Source organism: Artemia franciscana, chromosome 7 (assembly GCF_032884065.1).
Source record: "Artemia franciscana chromosome 7, ASM3288406v1, whole genome shotgun sequence".
Taxonomy (NCBI): Eukaryota; Metazoa; Arthropoda; class Branchiopoda; order Anostraca; family Artemiidae; genus Artemia; species Artemia franciscana.
Window position 1 is genome coordinate 15,480,283 of NC_088869.1, and position 22,421 is coordinate 15,502,703.

At 33.0% G+C, this 22,421-nt stretch overlaps 1 protein-coding gene across 4 annotated transcripts in view; it reads right to left on the reverse strand.

Moving 5' to 3' along the window:
- LOC136028889 (striatin-3-like) overlaps positions 1-18,052 on the reverse strand; it is a 64,898-nt gene extending 46,846 nt beyond the window's left edge. For all 4 annotated transcript variants that reach the window (XM_065706848.1, XM_065706847.1, XM_065706845.1 and 1 more), the window contains exons 1-5: positions 17,778-18,052; positions 10,170-10,273; positions 7,504-7,698; positions 3,811-3,973; positions 1,060-1,231 (exon numbers count right to left, since the gene is read on the reverse strand). In XM_065706848.1, coding sequence (XP_065562920.1) covers positions 1,060-1,231; positions 3,811-3,973; positions 7,504-7,698; positions 10,170-10,273; positions 17,778-17,954 — 811 coding nt within the window. In that variant the 5' untranslated portion in view covers positions 17,955-18,052. The remainder of the gene's footprint in view (positions 1-1,059; positions 1,232-3,810; positions 3,974-7,503; positions 7,699-10,169; positions 10,274-17,777) is intronic.
- Between the last annotated feature and the right edge of the window lie 4,369 nt (positions 18,053-22,421).

Below are 22,421 nucleotides of genomic sequence, written 5' to 3' on the forward strand. Positions count from 1 at the left end.
AATACAACACCTTCAGTATAATCTACGACGACATTGTCGTACTATCATGTATCTTCTTTGCTGTTTCAATGAATAGGAATATGATGTTATTCATATGAACAGCGTTTTTTTTTCCAAATTAAGGCTCTAAAGTATAGTCAGCTGAAGGGTGCACATCTTGCCCGTGACCCACCAAATTATTACCACGGCCCACCAGTGAGGTCTACGCCTCATGTGGGGAATCAGTCATAGACGGTTAGCCGACAAGGACGATCTTCGGCAATCTTCAGAATGGGATAGTTACTTTTCTAGATTATATTATCCTTACTCCGTGTGTTTGCTACCACTGAAAAGCCTTTAACATTTTCATAAAATTATTTTTGAATTTATTGATTTATTAACCCTCACACTACTCAGGTTTTCGTTAATGCAAGGGAAAGCATGGGCATATAATTTTTCATTGACATAATTAAGCCGTATCTTCTCCCCAGCCTCAACTGAATAGAACAACACAAAATTAAAAATATGATAGATTATAAGAAAGTTCCATCTATTCCTAACCCAGATTTTTTATTCATTTCATCCTCTGGACGACCAAGAGCCTGAACATTTTTCTATAAAAGCCTTTTTTTTAAAAAAAATTCAGAAAGTAACTAAATACCTAAGTAGTGTTGAGTCTTTAGTCTAAATTACCAAAAATAAAAATAACTAACTTAGAAAAATGAGAGAGCTCTATCACAGTTTCAATTTTTTATCTCAACTTACTTGGAATTAAATACGTCAGTTGTGTCTTTAGTCTTAATTACCAAAATCACTTTTAATTATGGGGCGTGATCGTCTCTTGCTAGGTTACTAGCTACCACTGCAAACCGGATAAAAAAGACTAACTTAGTAAAAATAAAGAGTACTCTATCATTTTAGTCTCAATTTCTGTATGTTTGAGCCAGCTTTTTTGAAACTAAATGCGTCAATAGTGTTAAATCTTAAGTCTTAATTACCAAAATAAAAAAGACTAACTTGCTAAAAATGAAAGTACTTAATTAATTCAGTCTCCATTTTTGTATCTTTAACTCAACTTACTTGAAAGGATACCAGTTTTAATCTTAGGGAGACTGGGATCTTCCAAATCCTCGTCTTCATCATCATCATCATCATCATCTTCATCAACAACCTGTTCACCACTCAAGAAATCAAAAGAAGACATGACTGAGTTCTCTGTGTCCATCAAGATTTTTTCAACAATATTTGGCGGCTATAATAGAAACTCCATTTAAGTGATAAAAAGTAAAAGCAAAACCTGCAATCTGAAAGGAACCAAAGCGATTTTTTTTTAGTTTATGTATTAAACTTGAATAGAACTTAATTTCCATTTAAGTATCACATTTATTTCCAATATAATAAATCTTTCTTGCCGGCTTAGTTATATTTATAAGGTTCGTTTAATTTTACTCACTTATTCATTTTTTTTATACTGCCTCAACTTCATATAGAGCATAACAAAATAAAAAGATGCTGTCTTTTACTAATTACAATATTTACTTTTTTGGTAAAAAAAAAATGAAGGAGTTTCAATTTTTACAGCAGAAGCACAAGTTTCAAAGGAGAAAGCTTGTCAGGACATGCTACTGAATGTAAGAAAAAGCTTGTCATGATAGGCTACTGAACGTAAGAAAATAAAAATTAGGTATAGTAACAATTAAAAGATCGCAATCTAAGATAATAACTCAATTCTGAAAGAAGTTTTGAATATTACGGGAGTTGAAATCCGATTTCTCGGAAGAAATGCGAGAGACTCAAAGAAAGACGAATGGGATGAAAATTATAGAACATTGAGTCATCTTGAGATATTTTATTACACGTAACTTAAAAGGAAGAATGAGAAAAGAAAGCCATACAAGTTTCAAAAGAAAAATGTAAGGATATATAGTCTTTGTGACGCCCTCTATAGCAAAACGCTAATATGGGCAATTAAAAAATTAATCATTTCCAAACATGATAAAAACAATTGACAAAATAAAAAAGTTGATAAACGTTGAAACTTGCAATAGATTTAAGAATACGACAAGAGATTAGTACTGCTCACCTTTGAGGCATATTCGTTTTTTACACATATATTTGCTTAGCACTTAAAAGTTTTGTGGATGAGATATATGCAGTAAGTATAGCAGTGGCAGTTCTAGTCTCTTTTGTACCCGGGGCGAAATATTGTTACCTTATTATAAATAAAAAGGTATACTAATAACTGATTTTAATTAATTTTTCTTTTAAAATAATCAATTGTTATTATTTAATTTTTTCTATTAATTAATGAATTAACTATCAATTTATTGACTGTTTTCCTTTATTAGTTGCTCCCTCTACCTTACCTTTGATTACCTTAAATTGCATCGTCCAGCGAATAAGGTATTATCCTGTAGGTGCTGATTAGTGAAGATGTTGAGCCAACGCGTCGGCTGCATCCTATTCTCGAAGCCTGGCTTGGACGACCAATATTTGTTCACAGCTCCCTTGAAGACCTCCACACTAGGGGCTGAGACTGCCTCTTCGCTTAGGGAGTTCGGGAACCCGACGAATCTATTTGGCAAGAAGTTGTTCCGTAGTCTGGTGATGGCTTGTTTGCAGTACAGCTTCATGGTATGTCATCTAGTTCTTGTTGACAGGTCAGGTTCAAGCAAATTTTGTTGCAAGGACCAAGTGTGCAGCATTTTGTTCGCCATGATGACATCCCCATGCTCCCGTCTAAAGGAGAGGGTAGGAATCTGTAACTTCTCCAATTCAGGCTTTTATAACCCTCTATTACTGAAGTCTTTCGCCTTTGAACACTCTTATTTTTTCTTGTCGCCTTTGTTTAATGGGTTTGCCACAAACAGTACTAAATTTCAGTTTTGGTCAAAGAAGTCCTTTGTATAGCTTTGACATCAGCTTTAGTGACCTGCTATGGAATACTCTAATTACAATTCTCAGGGTCTGGAGCACTTTGGAGGCAACTGACTAAGCATGTTGGTCAAACTTCGATTCTTCATCCAGAAGTATCCCAAGTCTCTTTCAGGGCGGGGGGAATCAATCATCTGCCCAACACCATCTATTCTACACATACTACTGAACCTACATATGATATTGAACCCTTTATTTTAGCAATATTGAAATTTAAAAAATTCAAAACGATTTTAATCCTTATATTATTTATCTGAAATTTTGTGCCCTTAAAATTTTTGCGCCAAGGACAAGTGTCCCCTTTAGTCCACCTAAAACTGCCTCTGAAATATAGATGTTGTAGCAGTGCAAAATCTACAGTTTTTTTCATCTTGTACTTTGTATGGGATCAAATCTACCACTATTTCAATGCAAAAAATTCATTAAAGAAGTTACTATTCAGTAAAAATTATAATTCAGAAAAGAATTAGTTAGAGCCTGTATTGATATGTACGTAAAGGGGTAGGAGATACCTACCAAGATTTGTGTATGTACGTGCCACACCTTAAAATATACTAAGAACTCGTTCATAACTCCTTCCCCAAACCTAAACAGTTTAGGGAACAACGAAAAGCGGGGTTAGAAAATATTAAATATAAATATTATGTCCAAGAGCCGTTCTCAGCAAAACTTAAATATGAAGAAAAACTTACAAAATACGACCAACGAAACTAAAATGAATTTTTTTTAAAACAGACCCAGCATCCTTACTTCAGCAAAGTTTAGCCAGGACAGGTTATTTATCAGTCCTGTTATTCTTGTTTTTGATGCTTGACCGTGTAATTATTATATAATTAAACAATTATACAATCTAATAGTAAAGAATATAAAATAATTACGAGATGAGGGTTAGCGTACCTTTCCTTGCCCTTGATTCCTTTTAGTGTCTGCTTGTTGTTGCTCTTTCTTCTGGGCAATTTGAGTACAATTCATGGACACTAACGCATTTGTCAAATTATTTTGCATAACTTCCTCTTTTTCATTATTGTTTAATCCAAGAAGACTTTTCACTCTGTTTGACCTGGAGAAAATAGAATATAAGAAGGAGCAAAGTAAAGTTTAGGATTTGGTTAGGGGATGAATATTTGATAGTAACTGAAAATCGTCTTTAAAAAGTAGGAAAATTTCAAAGCCTTCATATTTTGACAGAAATAAAAACTGAAAGGATTGACATTAAAAGAAGTGAGCCCTACACCCCTCCCCCCAAAAAATAACTATTGCCCGCCCTCTAATCCCGAAAAAACACAGCTCCAAGTTTAACCTGAATCCCGCAATGGCTATTTTTTACGAATACATGAATGACGGATTTTGTGATAAAAAAAATGACCTTGATTGACTTAGAACTTTAGATAATCCTGTTTTCAATTCTCCTCTTTTTTTGACGTGAGAAACCTTTGTGTGTGCCAACGGGACAGAGACAATTAACATATAAATTATACAATATCACAATTAATTACATATATGAATTTTAATTATTCAATTAATTGTGCATATTAATTATAGACAATTATTATTAATTGTTTATATATATTATATTATTAATTAGACAATTATTTATACAATATCAGCTCTTCCCATAAGAAAACAGTAGACTTGTAAAGTTCTTTATTGCCCTAAAATCAGTGCAATTAAACCTGGCTAAGTATTATCATTATTCGTATTTGACATATCTTCTAAAAATAAGTTTATTAACCAATGCTGTAACGCCTTTAGGTCAAATCTGGTATATTTACCCGTCTAAGGTAATTGCCAAACACAGCGGCACCGATTAAAGAAAATATGGAGGGAGGGAGGGCAAAATCGACCAGTTAGCCATGATAAAACAGAAAATATCTATGAAATAGAAATAATAAGAAGGTAATTTTGGCCCAAAAATCATTTTCCAGGCTGTTTTCAAAGGCAGGATTAGCAAGATAATGCAGATCAAGATGATTCGAGTGTGATTTAGCATACAATGACCAGCAAACAATTTTTGACAACTATTTCAAAAGTTGTGTTTGTGATCCTTGGATAGAAAATTCGGAATGATTATGAGCTTCTACACGCCTATTCAAGCCTTATAAGTTTCTTTTCCTTTTTTTCTTAAGAAGGTGTCCAGGAACTGTTTTTCCTGCTCACTATGCTCACTATGAAGGTCCTTTCACATCTTAGGGCTACCTGCAGCACAGCTATTATGGCTGGTACAGGCATCCTCGGACTAACCGATCATCTTCTTCTTTAAGATGTTAATAATACGTTTAAAACTCACTTCATTCTGTTTGACTGAGAAAAAGGTGATTAATAACAGTCCAAAAGTTTTTGAAAATGTTTGCCTCCCAGCAATGTTGCTTTAAAGACTTATGATTCCATTTAAAACGTATGATTCCATAAGACTGATGGTAATGTTAGCAGAGAGGAAAGTGAAAGTAAAGAGAGGAGAGAATCATCAAACAGAGCAGAGAGGAGAGAAGAATGATGTAGTCTCCAACTAAAAAGGATGTTGTTCAAAAGAAGACATAGATTGGAGTTGAAATAAATCCAGACTTCACAAAATAAATTGTGTTGCAGAAAAATTCACACTATATTCTTCTGCATATCTATATATTCTTCTGCAATTCTTGCAGAAAAATTCACACTATACTACTGATAACTGGCATACGTACATTCACTATTTATTCACTTATGAAGGTAACTTCAATCTGAATATTTATATTTTGATTAATATACATAAATTATATTATTTATCTTTTTATTCATTTGTAGTTATCTCTTTGTGGTAAGTTATAAAAACCTGGTAAAGATACAATCATACAATCACAACCTGGTAAACTACAATCGCACAAACTTGAATTAGGCTTCAACACGAAAAATAATTTATTATATCATTTTATCCTAATGTTGCCATTATATTTTGCAGCTTTTAAGTTCATTAAATTTTGGAAGGTCTAAAATTTTGACAGCAAGAAAAGAAATTTGAGGATACTGCTTGTCATAGGGTAGGTCAAGCCAGAAAGCAATGTCTACTTTAACCTTATGGTATAAGTTTCTTGACTTTACAATAATTGGTGAAGTGGTCTTCCCACCTGACATGATATGATTATACAGGCCTTTGCTTCTCTATTTTGGCGGAAGAAATGTTTGTAGTATTTTGTTTTCAACTTAAATAGTGCCCAAAAATTTAGCATTCTTCTTTTATATAAAAATTTTATAAAATGTTTTATATTTGTTCTAGCATGTAAAATGAAAAAATGAATGTAAAAATGAAGTGTAGACTGGAAACTAAACTTAGTCTTTTTTGAAGGCATTTGGGTCTTTGTGCATTGATAACTTTAAGTTGTTAAATTTATTTTCAGACCCATAGTTATTATTATTATAATAATTATTATTTAGACCAGTTTATTATAATAAGTATAGTATGTATATTATAATTATTATAATACATAGTAATCATTTAGACCAGTAGCGGATCCTTGAAGTGCGCTAGGTATTGTGCTCTATGTTTTAGTTATATGTATGTATTTACATACACTAGAATTGCTAATATAACCTATTGGGTTACAATTAAAAGCACATCAATAACAGAAAATAATAATTATTTAACTTGCGTATATTTGGTGCTTTGATATTATCATAACGTATTGGTGAATTTGATCACTTTTAAAAAGACACTTCTAACAGAGATAAATGTTTTATCCAATTTGCTACAAGTTCAGGAGAAATAGATATAAATAAGTGGCAACATGTAACTGATAAACTTGTCAGCCCAATAGTGACTAAAAACTGGTCAATATGTGCTTATAACTATACCTTTTTTCAAAAAAAAAACTAACTGAATAAGTAGAATTCAATTAGCATTAATATTGAGTTTATTTATGCGTAGCCGTGGGCGTGTAAAAGATTACTGCTTGTGAGAGGGGACGGGCAAAACTAGAAAATTAAATTAAGATTAAACTTCTTTTTGACTACTTATACATTAAAAAAAAACAAAAAATATCAGCATCAACACATAAATTCCATGAAAAAAAAATAGTGCAATGGAAATAGAAAGTTGAATATTAATTTAGGTCTACAACAACCTTTTTTTAAAAAGATCAGAATAAAAGCGACCTATCCCCCTCTTTGATCATGCCTATTTGTGTGAATTTACACCACGTTAAAATTGCAAATAAATTATCTAAGATAGACTTCAACAATGCAAATAAGATTAAGAATAAATATTTACTTGCTTGCTGCAATGTTTTCCTATCTCCAATGCTTCCATATTTGGTGCCCTGGGTGTCATAAAGCAAGCTGTTTGTCCTAAATACAGTCTATTTTAGGCAGGGCCACATCCAGGATTTTATTTTGAGGAGGGGGTTACAAAAAAGTTTAAAAACGCATCAAAATTTGTTTAGACGTATTTTGTTACGTTTTTACGAGTCGGAAACACACTTCGGAGGGGGGGGTCGTACCCCCTACCCTCCTCCAGACTCGGCCCTGATTTTAAGAGATACCACCTCAAAACAAACTTTTAAGAGAATCTAAATGCATAAACCTAAATCCATGAGTGAAAAAATTCAAGTTAGACACTACCTAATATCAATAATTGTATCAGTATATCCGATTTCCTGTAAGTACTGCCGTAGCAACTGCCTTCCTTGTCTCCAGTTGACCCCCATATTAGTAACAGCAATGTCACATTCAGTGTTTTCAATGCTCTCTTCAAGTGGTGCCTTCATGTCCATAATTGGAAGATCTGTGCCAAATTTTAGTTTGTGATACTTTGCACTGTAAAAAAAAGTACATAGTTTCAGAAAAAAATATAGTATAAATGAAGATCAAAAGAATGGAACATGTTCTGGGACAGGGATGGAAAACCGCATAACATAACAGTATATTAGGCTAATCTGTCACCAATAGAAGGTCTTGCACGAATTTCTAAGTCTCTTTTCCATACTGGACTAGTTCAGCTTGGATTCTTGTAGGCAGGGACATACGTGGGGAAGTAGGGTTGACCTCCAAATCTTTTTTTTCTAAATTTCCAAGAACTTCTTAGTCAAATTTTAAAACAGGTTATTTTTTTTAATATTGCTCTCCCACCTCTGAAAATAAGTTCATGTGCACGTGCCCTTTTGTAGGTTAAAGACCATTAGTTTCTATCCATTTGTCCTCCTTTCTAATGGGAACAAATAAAGCACTATAACAATAGCATACTGTGGAGACAGAGACCCCAATTATTTATCAAATAAATTTTCTTTTTATTCTTCTCATAATCTATCCTTCCCCTGTGAGGTTATTCCTTTCGTCACTGTTAAGAACTTTTTGTGTTTTATTTTTTAATTTGCTAATTAGTTAAGATTCAAAAATCCACAGCTACAGACGAGTTACTTGGCTGACAAGACGGCGGTTTCCTACAATCTGATGCTACGTGTTCAGAAAGGAGTAAACTTTTTTAACGTATTTTTAAGGTATTTTATCTTGATGCAATTGATATTTCCGATTGGTCAAAACAGCAAAGGGGATATATCCCCTGAGATTAATAAGAGAATATTTTCTTTCATTTATGTAGTTAGTTTTGTTTTGTGATTGAAGTTAATACTAAGGTTTTTTCTGGCTGTATTTACTGCCAATTTGTTTTTTCCTAATACATGCCAGGTTATTGAAAAATGAGATTTATAGCTGATATGTTTCTCTGCGAGTATTAACCTCTAAATTTGAGATGGGGATACGTTGAGGAAGGAGGTGCCCAGAAATACAGCATTGCAGAGTAAAAGGGTTTGGCAACAGATAAAATATACCTATATGGTTATACTGCAGCATATATCCCTCTTCAAATCAGCTTTAAGTGCAGCAGCCTGAGGGGGCTACTGAATGTATGACATCAAGGCAGTATCAGTTGGAGCAATTCTAAGCGTAATTTTTCGCCAGGATGGTTTTCTAGACTACACAAACTAGCATACAGTTGTATCTATATAGGTATTACCATTAAGTTTTTAATGGACGCCTCAATAATGATATTGGCACACTACAATCATTAACACATAAGAATAGTAGAATGGAAAAAAAAATTTATAAGTTACAACTACATTTTATTATTTCAATGGACTGAGTTTACAGCTAATCTAAACTTTCAAGTTTTGGCTGGAATAGTTTTAATAGCTTAGAAACTTTTATTTCAGGTATTTGGTCTAATACCATTTAATAGTAATAAAACAGAAATGAATTTAGTTTTATGTGAGGTTATTTGATAAACCTCACAATGCGCCCCCTCAAGTTTTTGGCTCCCACCAGGTTTTGGCCTATTTTATTGTATTTTTATTCCTTAGTCTTTCCACTGACAAAACTCAAGATAAAAATAAAATTGCCTACCACCTCAAAATTCATTTTCCCAAAACAATGCTACTGGTGTTATTGGGAAAATATTGATGCTGTTGATTATTTTCTTTGGAAATTTACTTTTGGTTAGTTTTGTTTACTTTTGGTTAGTTTTTTGTTCTTATCAGGATGCTATGTGCAAACTTTCCCACTAATTTGAATTAATACAAAAACTTGGTTAATATTTAGTCACTTCTTATCTGAACTGGTATTAATTTTGAGTTTATACTGAGGAAATTAAATCTATTCATGTTTTGCTCTCTGTAATAAAGGTTAATATTACTATTCATCCATTTACTAAAGAAAATGCTATGTAGCAATGTGTAAACATCTTTTTTTCTTAGGAATAATACTAATTCAACAACCTTTTGTGGCCTAGGTGGACGCATTATATATATCAATTTTCCAACACTGTGTTTTGAAAACTGATCCATCATCTTATTGGTTTTAACACAAAAGGGGAAAGTTCATTTTTTAATTACAAGTCAAACTACCTTAACTTCTTCAAACAAACTGCAATAAGACCTTGTCAAGGAAACACACACGTATGGCTCACCACCCCCAACTTTAAGTAACTTTAGCATTAAAATAACTTGTCTTAAATATCACAAAAAAACACCGTTTGCATTTTTTAGAGCGAATTATTATATTTGCGATCCATATTTATAAAAAAAAAACACCTTTTCAATAATAGGCAAAATTCTCATCTTAAACTTTGTGTTTTGATGTGCAAATTCACAAGAATGATGTTTTCTTCTTTATTTTTCCCTTGACAAGTTTAGCTAATTAATTAGAAATGAAGGACTGCAAAGGTTGCAAGTCAAAACTAGGGGGTACACCCCCCCCCCTCTACCAAAGTCTTAAATGGTATTGAAAGTACTTACCGTTCCTGTTTTAATGCATATTCTAGCATCTTGATTCTTCTAACCAAGTCATTCTTCAAATTTTCTTGACCTTTTCTCTCTCCTTGCAAAAAAGCAATTCTTGCCTAAAAAAAAGGAGCACTTAACAGCTTTTTCACATTAATTTGATCAATTGCAAAAACTTTAATTGGGAAATACGTTGTGCTTAGAGACTTGGAAGGACAGCAGCATAATTAAAGGCAGGGGAGAGGGGAATTTCCAGTGGCAGTTCTAGGCATGGGTGGGGGCCGTACAAGTTTTTCTTACGTCTGCCATTCAATTCCTTTTATTTTTATCTTTTACACTTCTTTGATATGCCTTGCCACCACAACCCCTTCAGATTATGAGGTCTAAAACTACAACTAGGAATTTACACATAATCAGACGTACTAGATACAATAACTATTTCATAAATTCTGGATTGTAAATGCAATTTGGAATGTCTTAATTAAAGAATTCTTTTGTCAGCAAAATTTTTGAAACTTCAAAATTACTGAAGCATCATCAATTACAAGTGACCGTTCAAAGACCATTAAATGACTCCACACAGACCATTTGGATAAAAATATTTGATGAGCAAAGCTAATATTTAAGGGGTTTTAGAGGAAACTAGACACAAATATGAGGGTAAAATGTTCAATGAGCATTCTTATACAAAACACAGGATGTTGGCTTTAGCATTAATACAAAAGAAGAAAAAAACTAAAAAAGGTAAAAACTACAAAAAAAAACTAAAAGGAAAATACTAAAAAAAAACTAAAAAAGCTAAAAAACAAAAAAAAGGTAAAAAACTAAAAACTAAAAAAGAAAAAAAAATTAAAAAAAACTAAAAAAAAGGTAAAAACTATAAAAAAGAAAAAAAACTAAAAAAGGAAAAAAACTGAAAAATAAAGGAGACAAAGAAAACTAAAAACCGGGACACAGGGAATATAAATGACGACCGGGACATTCAAAGAGAAATTACAGACTGGGACACTGGGACACAAATAACGACCAGGACATATAAATGACGACCAGGACACTCAAAGATAAATTATAGACTGGGACACCGGGGCACAAATGACAACCGGGACACAGGGAATATAAATGACGACCGGGACACTCAAAGAGAAATTACAGACTGGGACACTAGGACACAAATGACGACCGGGATACTGGGAATATAAATGACGACCGGACACAGGGACACAACTACAACGGGGACGCCGGGGGCACAGGGGGATATATAAATGACGATGGGGACACAGGGAATGTTCGATTAGCAATCACCATCAACAAAGCTCAAGGGCAATCATTAGAATAATGAGGTATAGATCTGAATACGGATTGTTTTTCCCATGGACAATTTTATGTTGCATGTTCAAGAGTCAGTAAACCTGACAATCTGTTTATATGAACAGACAATGGGACATCGAAGAATGTTGTATATTCGCAAGTTTATGTAGTTAAAAACATATATATATATATATTTATCTATATTATCTATATTTTTCCTTTGGTCCCCTAGTTAAAGGATGTTTCGTTTACAAACAAGTCAATGTTAGAATCTCGACAGTTTCAAAATAAGCCAGTAATGCAGTTTTTGTATTGACCTGATATGATATTTTATAGAACAAAACGCCAGTCTATGCACATGATCAAAATAGTTTTTTTTTTCTTTAATTTCATTGCAGTCAGCCTGGAATATACAAAAGTCAAATTGCCTAAGAAGCATGTTTCATGAAAAAATAATTAAAAAGTCAATTTTGCATGAACACCAGAGAGGTTTTGATAGGGTTTTCAGTGCCAGGGGAAATTTTGAGTATTTTCAATGTGTTTTGTTGACTAAAAAAGAAAATAATACGAATTTCATTTAGTTGGTTTGAGACTCGAGAAATTCTTGGTTCTGTTAATAAAAAGTGGGTAAAGAATTGTACCATTTGTTTGGGAATCCATAAAAAAATTGATGATACATGGTCCTCATGATGTATAATACAAATTTCTACCCGAGTTGTAACATAACCTACTCGCATTATTTTAGAATTTGATTACTCACTGTAAGTTTTTACCTAGCCTTAAATCGCATCTTCTCGCGACTTAGGTTGAAGAGCCTGTAGATGGTAGATGTAGATTTTTGTATGAGAAAAAGCATTTTTCATACTTTAATTACAGCTGGCTTGTCAAATAAATTTTTTTTAATTATATGAAAAGTTGGCCAATACAAAAAGAAATAAATATCAGAATAAAAAGAAAACCCACATCTACATACAGATTTCTGCATATTTGGCTGGAGCTGATAAAAAAAAATGTCATGTTTTCATTTTTTGTCTCAAAGACACAAAACTTGTCTGTCATGTGTCAATCCTAAAACATGGTAGTCCTTCTGAGAATCTAAGTGGGCAAGCCTATTAGGCTTAGGTCACTTGTTCGCCAATGAGTCCAAGCAAATTCACCCCCCCCCCCTTTGCATGCAAGTCCAGTCGACTTTATTCATCATGAGTCATATGGCTATCTACCTTAGTTCCGCTCTACGATGGATGAGTGGATGATAGACTATCTATCAACAAGTGATAATGTCATTATTCTTATACAATCCTGAAAAAGGCTTTGGCCAGCTTTGCCTCTCGCTGAGGCAATCTGTCTTGGCTTTGTCTCCAATTGGCAAACGGCTTGATGGTAACTTGATTTTAATTTAAGGTTAATCTAAAAAGTTAATCAACCAAAAAAATGTAAAAAAAGACAGTTTATTTCTAACACAGCCCAGGCCCAGATTTGCCAAAAGACCCATTAAGAACAGGTCTAGGGTTGCATAATGCCATGGGGTACAATAAACTTTCACTGAGAGATTTCTTCTTAACAAAACTGACCTGATGTGATTTACAAAGTGCCAGGTACACTCTGCTGCTGCACAGCCTATTCACAAAAAGTGATTTAAATACAACATAGAAATTCCATAGTCACTTAAAAACTAGCAGATGTCTTCCAAGAATGGAAGCTGAGAGCTTGGTATCACCTCTCTCTTTCCTTACTTTTGGTTTATCAGCTGTGTTCTATTCAGTGATTCCACTATCCCCCCAAATCTGACAAAAACAGAGCACCAAAAAAGTGGGGGCTTCAAAGCATCAAAGCCTTACATCCGGCCCTGACACTTCCTATGAAAAAACAGGGTTCCAATTTAACATTTTGTCTGTAAAATGGCAAACTGAAATGCAGCTTCATGCAAAAATCTGACATAGCTGTGAAACAATTTTCACAAATGGCTGGTTTTCTGCAGTATAATCTGTGCACCACATTTTGACTTTTTTTTGTAAGGATTAGTCTATTGAAGTTTTAAGGAAATATTGAAGCAGGTATTCTACTGTCTTTTCTTGTGTTTTGGCAGCCAAATTCCTGAGACCCTGACTACATCTACAGTGGGCCAATTAAAAAATCTAATGGCAGCATTATTAATGTGAAAGTTGCAAGTCATACATATTTCAAAACTTTTAGAAGGCCTATACTATGAAAATACTGTTCAAGATTACTTATAGGATGGAAATTATATATATATATATATATATATATATATATATATATATATATATATATATATATATATATATATATATATATATATATATATATATATATATATATATATATATATATATATATATATATATATATATATATATATATATATATATATATATATATATATATATATATATATATATATATATATATATATATATATATATATATATATACAACATTTTTTTGCGTTTCTAAACGTAGGCTAAAAACCACCACTGTCAAAATTATATCCCAATCCCCCATTGAATTAGATACAGTCTTGACTGTATATAAACTTTGCTGATTATGTGTATGTGACATTACTTTTTTAGTATTTTTTTTCTACTTACTATTATTATAGGCTATTCTAGATAAAAATAAGTCTTCATGAAAAATTCTAGGAGTTTACCAAAATAAACTCTAAGACATTTAACAGAAATATCCAATTTTGTGTCACAATCCTTTATTTATATGGAATTTAGATGGAGAAAACATGTGATAAATAGTGAACAACTCAGGATTTAGCCTGAAGGATAAACATGAAGTTATTTTGGGACTACAATTTCAACAGTATATGAAGTCCAAATGACAATGAAGTCATCTGTATAAACACAAAATAAACAACCCCCAGATTTGTTCTTGACATTCCAGCATCTGCATGTACTCTGTGGCATTGCTCCTGCATGCAAAGCCAAAAAACTGTGTTGTTATCTAACCATTTTGCCACAATGACACCACAGCGCCAGAATGAATATCAGTCCTGTAATTGGACATTCCACTTTCTTATTTCTTCATTTCACCATCTGTGAGGAGTAGGCAGCCATTCACTTATGCTTTGTTCAATGTACCAATACAAGAGAATTCTTTAATTTTTAGCTAATATATTAGTTTCAAGCTCAAAAAACAGTTGTCAAAGTAACAGTTCATTTTCTCTGGCAAGGTATTCATCAGACATAAAATTATGTTGCTTCTAACTCCAAGATCTAGCTCTATGCATCTTCAATAAAATACCTTTCTCTTGACAAAATCACGTAAAAAACCTGACACAACACCTCTTGTCAACACACTTTCCCCGGCTTCATTGCCCTTTTTTGGGGCCAGAAATAGAGCAACTGGAACAATTGGGCCCAATCTGGCCCCATGCTGCTATGAAAATGGACAATTAATTTTCGAAATTATAAAATGTTCTTAACAATTCCAGTAAGCGTTGATTATGTAGAGAGATCATTTTCAAGGCTAAAACAAATAAAAAAAAAAACTATATGATATCAACAATAAAAAAGGATGGACTAAATAGTGTAGCAATCACATTGACTGAAAGTAAAGACACAAGGAAAATAGATCTTAAAACCGTTTTAGAAACATTTACAGAACAAGAATTTAGAAATATGTAGATTCATGAGCCCATATTTGGTGATGTAAATTCCAATAGGCATTTTCGGCAATTTCATAGTATCTAGAGGACACAAACGTAAATTAACATTAGGAAAAAATGAGTACAAAAAAGAAAAAAAGAGAACAAAACCATAAGCTCAAAATGAACAAACTGGGCCTTCATATGAGAAAAGATCAAGAAAATGACCTGAGAAATGTAAATGCACAACAATTGATAATGAACAACCCAGACCATCAAAAGTGACAAGATCAATCCTAGTAACTAAGGCAAAAGGCACTGAAAAATGTCTGAAGCAATTACAAATGAAAATAAAGATCAGATACATAGTTAAAATATTAGCAAAACTGAAAATTAGAACAAGTCAAAAACAGAATAGAAGAGCATAGAAATATGCAGTTAAAAGATTAGTGGTAGCAAGAATCACAACAACTCGAAAACAAAAGGAAAGAATAAAAAAAAAAAAAAAAACGGATCTATGTTGCATGGGCAACATGAGATGTTGCAGCAATGTTTGTTTGGCTTCACCAAGCAAAGTGTTGCAAGAGCAACACTTTGGTTTTATTTCCTTGCTTCAATAAAACACTGAAGTTGTTAATCTGTAAAGATCTTAAAATAAACAAGTCCCCTACATGTCTTACCACTGGAACCAATTTAGTCTTACCATCAAATACACAGGAAACAAATAATAGGTACACCAGCTAGCAAAAGTTGCAAACCCCTCATTGCCAAAGATGATTATGAGCTAACAGTCAACTGTTGCTTAAAACTCCCCTATATGTCTCACAATTGGTATTGGCCTATTTTTGGTTTCAGTGTGTACCTTACTACTGAAGTTGTCAACCCCTTTAAACTTTTGAACTGGTACATCTCATGAAAGGATTTTTCCACCAAAAAATGGATGGCATATACTTTGATCAGGCCATCAAGAGCTATTGGCTACCATAAAAAAAAACATATCTGATTTAGTTCAAAAATTGACTTTTTTGTAGTAGGCCATGTTTCTAACATCATCACTTAGGGATAAACTCTAATTTCTTTGGCAATGAGAGAACTTTTAAAGTTTACAAGGCATATCTGATACCATTTCTCTACTGCAATCCCAAGTGCATTAGAAACCAAAAGATAAACTCAGCTGAAATCATAAACAGAAATGGGTAGAAACACTAGATGGCAGCACTTTCAGACCTGTGGGAAAATGCCACTTTTTTGTTTCTGTAAATTTCTCTATTTATCACTCAAAGTATTGCCAAGCTTCCATGTTAACCTTCTTGTGATTTCAAATTCTCTGTTCAACATAGATCCAGTTTTTTTTTAAATTCTTCTGATTCTGTTCAAATTCTTCCAACAGACAAGTTTTGGCAAAACAACATTTTGCCTAATTTTTCAGTTTCTTTTTGTCTGGTCTTAGTTCTGAAAATGTGATTCTCATTATTTGAGTAGAATTTTAAGCCATATCAAAGGTTTTTTTGTATAATTTGGGGGTAAGGTTTATATTAACAGACTATTCAGGTAGGTAAGAAATAAACTTACATCTATAGTCAGAATTGTATCCCAAAATCTTATGTTTCACTTTCCTAACATAAAGATTTTAAAGGTCATTCCCCTCTAGAGAGGGAAGGAGTGGAGGCAGGTACTTCAAAATACCTTCCTGTAACAAACTTTAGTCTCTAGACTCTTTCCAAGATAGCAAAAAGTAGCTAGACTAGAATTCTACCCAAACAAACCTTGGATTATTGTAGGGTAAAAGACCTTATTTGTACCCCTATTTTACTACAGCATGATAGAATGTGAGGGTATTAACAAGAGCCTGGCCCTTTTGGTGAAATTTTCACCAATAATTTGTCAGCATAAATTGAAAATATGGTCCCTGTTTGATAAACAATTGAAAAGAAAAAAAATATATTTAATATTTGTGATTTATGGAATAAATATTAAGCTATAAAGTTACACTTTTAGAATCAGAGAAAAATCAGCTTTCTATTAATATTTAAATAAAACTGAAACACTGAAAGTGTATATGCATCAAAATATGATAATTAGTATTTCCAAAAAGAGGTCCTTCTAGTAAGTCAATAAACTAATAATTTCAAGTTTTGGATCTAAAATAATTTTAATAATAACCATATTGATACATAGCTTGGGTTTTTAGCTTTTCATTGATATAGAGGCCTACAATTCTTTTCAATGCCAATTTGGTAACAAGATATGAGGGCTTTTGTTGTACTTAATTTTGCTCTTAATTGAATAGCCTACTGGTTTTTTACCCTACTTTGTAATTGGCTATGCAGCATGTTTATATCCATCATATTATTATGTTCACTTCTATTGTTATCTATTTTCATTGATCAATTTATCTAATATCTGACAGATGAAATTATGAAATTATTTTGCATTCAAATAGAGACTTAGGCTAGTTAGGTCTAATGGTTTGGCATGTCAAGCAACCTGTTTGGAAAGAAAACACAGCATAAACAGAGAAATAAATTAACAAGGGTTATATATGGTGCCATCAAAAGGGGATGGGGTACATCTCCAAAAGAAATGGTAATCCTTTAGAAATGAGCATAGAAAGCCTGAGTAGGCTAGTGTGTTCACCATGTCAGTAACAAACATCTTGTACATACATTTGAAAATCAGAGTTAACAACATAAGTAGGCTACCTGAAGTTCAGCTTTTTCTACTTCCCATTGAGTCCTTTCAATCTCAAATCTAGCCCATTCATGTTGGATGTAATGCAGGATCCCTGGAATTGTGTATACTGGGCCTGGATTGTTTGGCTCATCACATTTGACGGACTGCATATCATTTTGATTATGCAGACTTTGGTTTTCATCCATTGCAATTAAGGAGTAACCTATTTATACTACTTTAATGAATACATTTAAATTAATAAAATTTGTTCAACTGATGATAATTGTGAAGATGCCAAGGTGATGAAAACAATGCGTTACAAATTGTCAAGGACCTCTTCAAATACGATATTGCAATGCCTGCCGGCGGTGCTGATCTCTGTTTCACGCCCTTTAAGCCAGGAAGTGCAAATGGGACAGAGGGCCAGCCGTCCTCTGCTTTCACACACATTTTCTGTTCAACTTCCCCTGTTTCCCTCGGGTACTCATTTAGAGTTGGATCAACTCTGAATGAGCTAATAGACTAACTATACTGGTCCTCATTTTAAATTAAATAACCAGTGACAAAAGGACTGAAAAACTTCATAATATTTGTAGTCAAACAGTCCGTGGTAACGAACTGTAGTAAGGAACGACCATGCTCAATAGTAAACGAAACTCTAAAACAAAGAATTTCGTTACTAAAAGGTACATCTAAAGAATCAGATTTTCATGCTGATTTTCAATATATAATTTTCATCAAATTTAGTCTTTGTCATCAAAAACTACGAGCCTGAGAAAATTTGCCTTATTTTGGAAAATAGGGGGAAATACCCCCTAAAAGTCTACAAATCTTAACGAAAATCCCACCATTACATTCAGCGTATCAGAGAAACTTTTTACAAAAATTTCAAGCTCCTATCTAGAAAATTGTGGAATTTCGCATTTTTTGCCAGAAAACAGATCACGGGTGCGTGTTTAATTGTTGTTTTTTTTCCAGGGTTCATCCTATCGACCAATTTGTCCTAGAATGACACAAGAGGGCCCATTCTAACGGAAATTAAAAGTTTTAGTGCCCTTTTTAAGTGACCTAAAAATTGGAGGGCATCTAGGCCCTCTCCCGCGCTCATTTTTCCCAAAGTCGTCGGATCAAAATTCTGAGATAGCCATTTTATTCAGCATAGTCGAAAAACCTTATAACTATGTGTTTGGGGACGACTTAATCCCCCACAGTTCCCGTGGGAGGGGCTGCAAGTTACAAGCTTTGACCAGTGTTTGCATATAGTAATCGTTATTGGAAAGTGTACAGACGTTTTCAGGGGGATTTTTTGGTTGAGCAGAGGGATTGAGAAAAGGGAGTTACGTGGGGGAAACTTTCCATGGGGGAATTTTTCATGGGGAAGAAGATTTTCATGAAGGGGGCGCAGCATTTTCTAGCATTACTTAAAAAACAATGAAAAAATAAATATGAAAAAGTTTTTTTTAACTGAAAGTAAGGTGTAGCATTAAAACTTAAAACGAACAGAAAATATTACGCATATAAGGGGTAAAACCCTTCCTAATACCTCGCTCTTTACGCTGAAGTATTTTTAGTAATTTCAACTATCTATTCTACGGCCTTTGTGATTCAGGGGACAAAATTTAAGCTTTAACGCAAAGAGCGAGGTATTGACGAGTGGGTGAACCCCCACATATACGTAATAAAAACATACGAATATAGAAGTTTGTTACGTAAGCTAATTCGTAAGTTACGTATATCTTTTACTAATGAAAACGATCGTAAAAAAATAGAAAGTTCTAGTTGCCTTTTTAAGTACCCAAAAAATTGGAGGGCAACTGGGCCTCCCCCCCTCATTTTTCTCTAAATCATTCGATCAAAACTCTGGGAAAGGCATTTAGCCAAATTAATAAATATGCAAATTTCGCTTTAATTATTCATCTGCGGAGAGCCGAAATCAAACAATGGATTAAATAAAAACGTTCAGGAATTAAATAAAAAAATAATTATTGAAATTAAGGAGCGACTTTAAAACTTAAAACGAGCAGAAATTACCCCGTATATAAAGGGGTGGTTCCCTTTTCAACGCACTGCTCTTTACGCCAAAGTTTTTACTGTTTTAAAAAGTAAAGTTGAGAGAAAGAGTCAAACTTTAAAGTAAAAAGTGGGCCTTTGAACAGCCCCTTTATATACGGGGTAATTTCTGCTCGTTTTAAGTTTTAATGTAGCTCCTTAATTTCAGTTAATTTTTTTTGTTTAATGTATATTAAGTATTGAATATAACTAAAATATGCATATTTTTTTCACAAGACCTGTTTTGATCTTAAAGCTCATGATGGAAAATTGTACAAAAGTCAGAAATTTTCATCGAAAATGGTGTGACTTCAATTATAAGGAGGGTGAATTGGATTGATTAATGATGTAGTCCAGCTCCTTTATTTCTTATAATACTTATGCAAAATTACTTCCAGTATAGTGCTGATTTAGCCCTTAATGGATTTAAAAGGGCGGGTAGCCCCTCTTTGTTCTTTTGCGTTTGACTTCAGAGTTATATATATATATATATATATATATATATATATATATATATATATATATATATATATATATATATATATATATATATATATATATATATATATATATATATATATATATCAAACAGTTCGTAGTAACGAACTGTAGTAAGGAGCGACCCGGCTCAATAGTAAACGAAACTCTAAAAAACAGAATTTCGATGCTAAAAGATATATCAAAAGAATCGGATTTTTATGCTGATTTCAAATATATAAGTTTCATCAAGTTTAGTTATTGTCATCAAAAGTTACGAGCCTGAGAAAATTTGCCTTATTTTGGAAAATAGGTGGTAACACCCCCTAAAAGTCACAGGATCTTAACGAAAATTACACCATCGCATTCAGCGTATCAGAGAACCCTATAGAAAAAATTTCAAGGTCCAATCTACAAAAATGTGGAATTTCGTATTTTTTGCCAGAAGACAAATCACGGGTGCGTGTTTATTTGTTTTTTGATTTTTTTTTCCCAGGGGTCATCGTATCGACCAAGTGGTCCTAGAGTGTTGCAATAGGGCTCATTCTAACGGAAATGAAAAGTTCTAGTGCCCTTTTTAAGTGACCAAAAAATTTGGAGGGCACCTAGGCCCTCTCCCACGCTCATTTTTTCCCAAAGTCAACGGGTCAAAATTTTGAGATAGCCATTTTGTTCCGCATAGTCGAAAACCATAATAACTATGTCTTTGGGGATGACTTACCCCCCACAGTCCCTGGGGGAGGGGCTGCAAGTTACAAACTTTGACCAATGTTTACATACAGTAATGGTTACTGGGAAGTGTACCGACGTTATCAGGGGTTTTTTTTTGGTTTGAGTGTGGGGTTCAGGGGAGGGGGCTATATGGGAGGATCTTTTCTTGGAGGAATATTTCATGGGGGAAGAGAAATTCAATGAAAAGGGCACAGGACTTTCCAGCATTACTACAAAAAAAAAACAATGAAAATATAAACATGAAAAAGTTTTTTCAATTGAAAGTAAGGAGAAGCACTAAAACTCAAAAAGGAACAGAGATTATTACGCATATGAGAGGTTCTAAAAATACTTTAGCATAAAGAGCGAGGTATTTAGGAGGAGATAAACACTTCACTCTTTATGCTAATTTTTTTAAATAATTTCAACTATTTATTCTACGGCCTTTCTGATTCAGGGGTCATTCTTAAAGAATTGGGATAAAACAAGATTTAGTGTGAAGGGCGAGGTATTAACGAGGGGACAAACCCCCTCATATATATAATCAAAAATATAAGAATATAAAAGTTTGTTACGTAAGTTAATTCTTAAGTTACGTATTTTTTTTTTACTAATAAAAACGCTCGCTAAAAATAAAAGATCTAGTTGCCTTTTTAAGTAACCGAAAAATTGGAGGGCAACAAGACCTCCTTCCCCACCCCTTATTTCTCAAAATCGTCTGATCAAAACTAAGAGAAAGCCATTTAGCCAAAAAAAGAATTAATATGCAAATTTCATTTTAATAATTTATGTACGGAGAGCCAAAATCAGTCATGCATTAATTAAAAAACTTTCAGAAATTAAATAAAAAAACAAGTTTTTTTAAATGAAAGTAAGGAGCGACATTAAAACTTAAAACGAACAGAAATTACTCCGTATATGAAAGGGGCTTTTCCTCCTCGACACCCCGCTCCTTGCGCTAAATTTTGATTCTTTCTCGCAACTCTACTTTTTAAAATAATAAAAAACTTTAGCGTAAGGAGCGGGGTGTCGAGGAGGAAAAGCTCCTTTCATATACGGAGTAATTTCTGTTCGTTTTAAGTTTTAATGTCGCTCCTTACTTTCATTTAAAAAAACTTGTTTTTTTTATTTAATATATATAAGAATTAAAGGTTTGTTTATGTTTTTTCATTTATGTATCACACAAAAGTCTTTAAATGTTAGAACAAAAATTACATTTCCTTGCGCTAAATTTTGATTCTTTCTCGCAACTCTACTTTTTAAAATAATAAAAAACTTTAGCGTAAGGAGCGGGGTGTCGAGGAGGAAAAGCCCCTTTCATATACGGAGTAATTTCTGTTCGTTTTAAGTTTTAATGTCGCTCCTTACTTTCATTTAAAAAAACTTGTTTTTTTTATTTAATATATATAAGAATTAAAGGTTTGTTTATGTTTTTT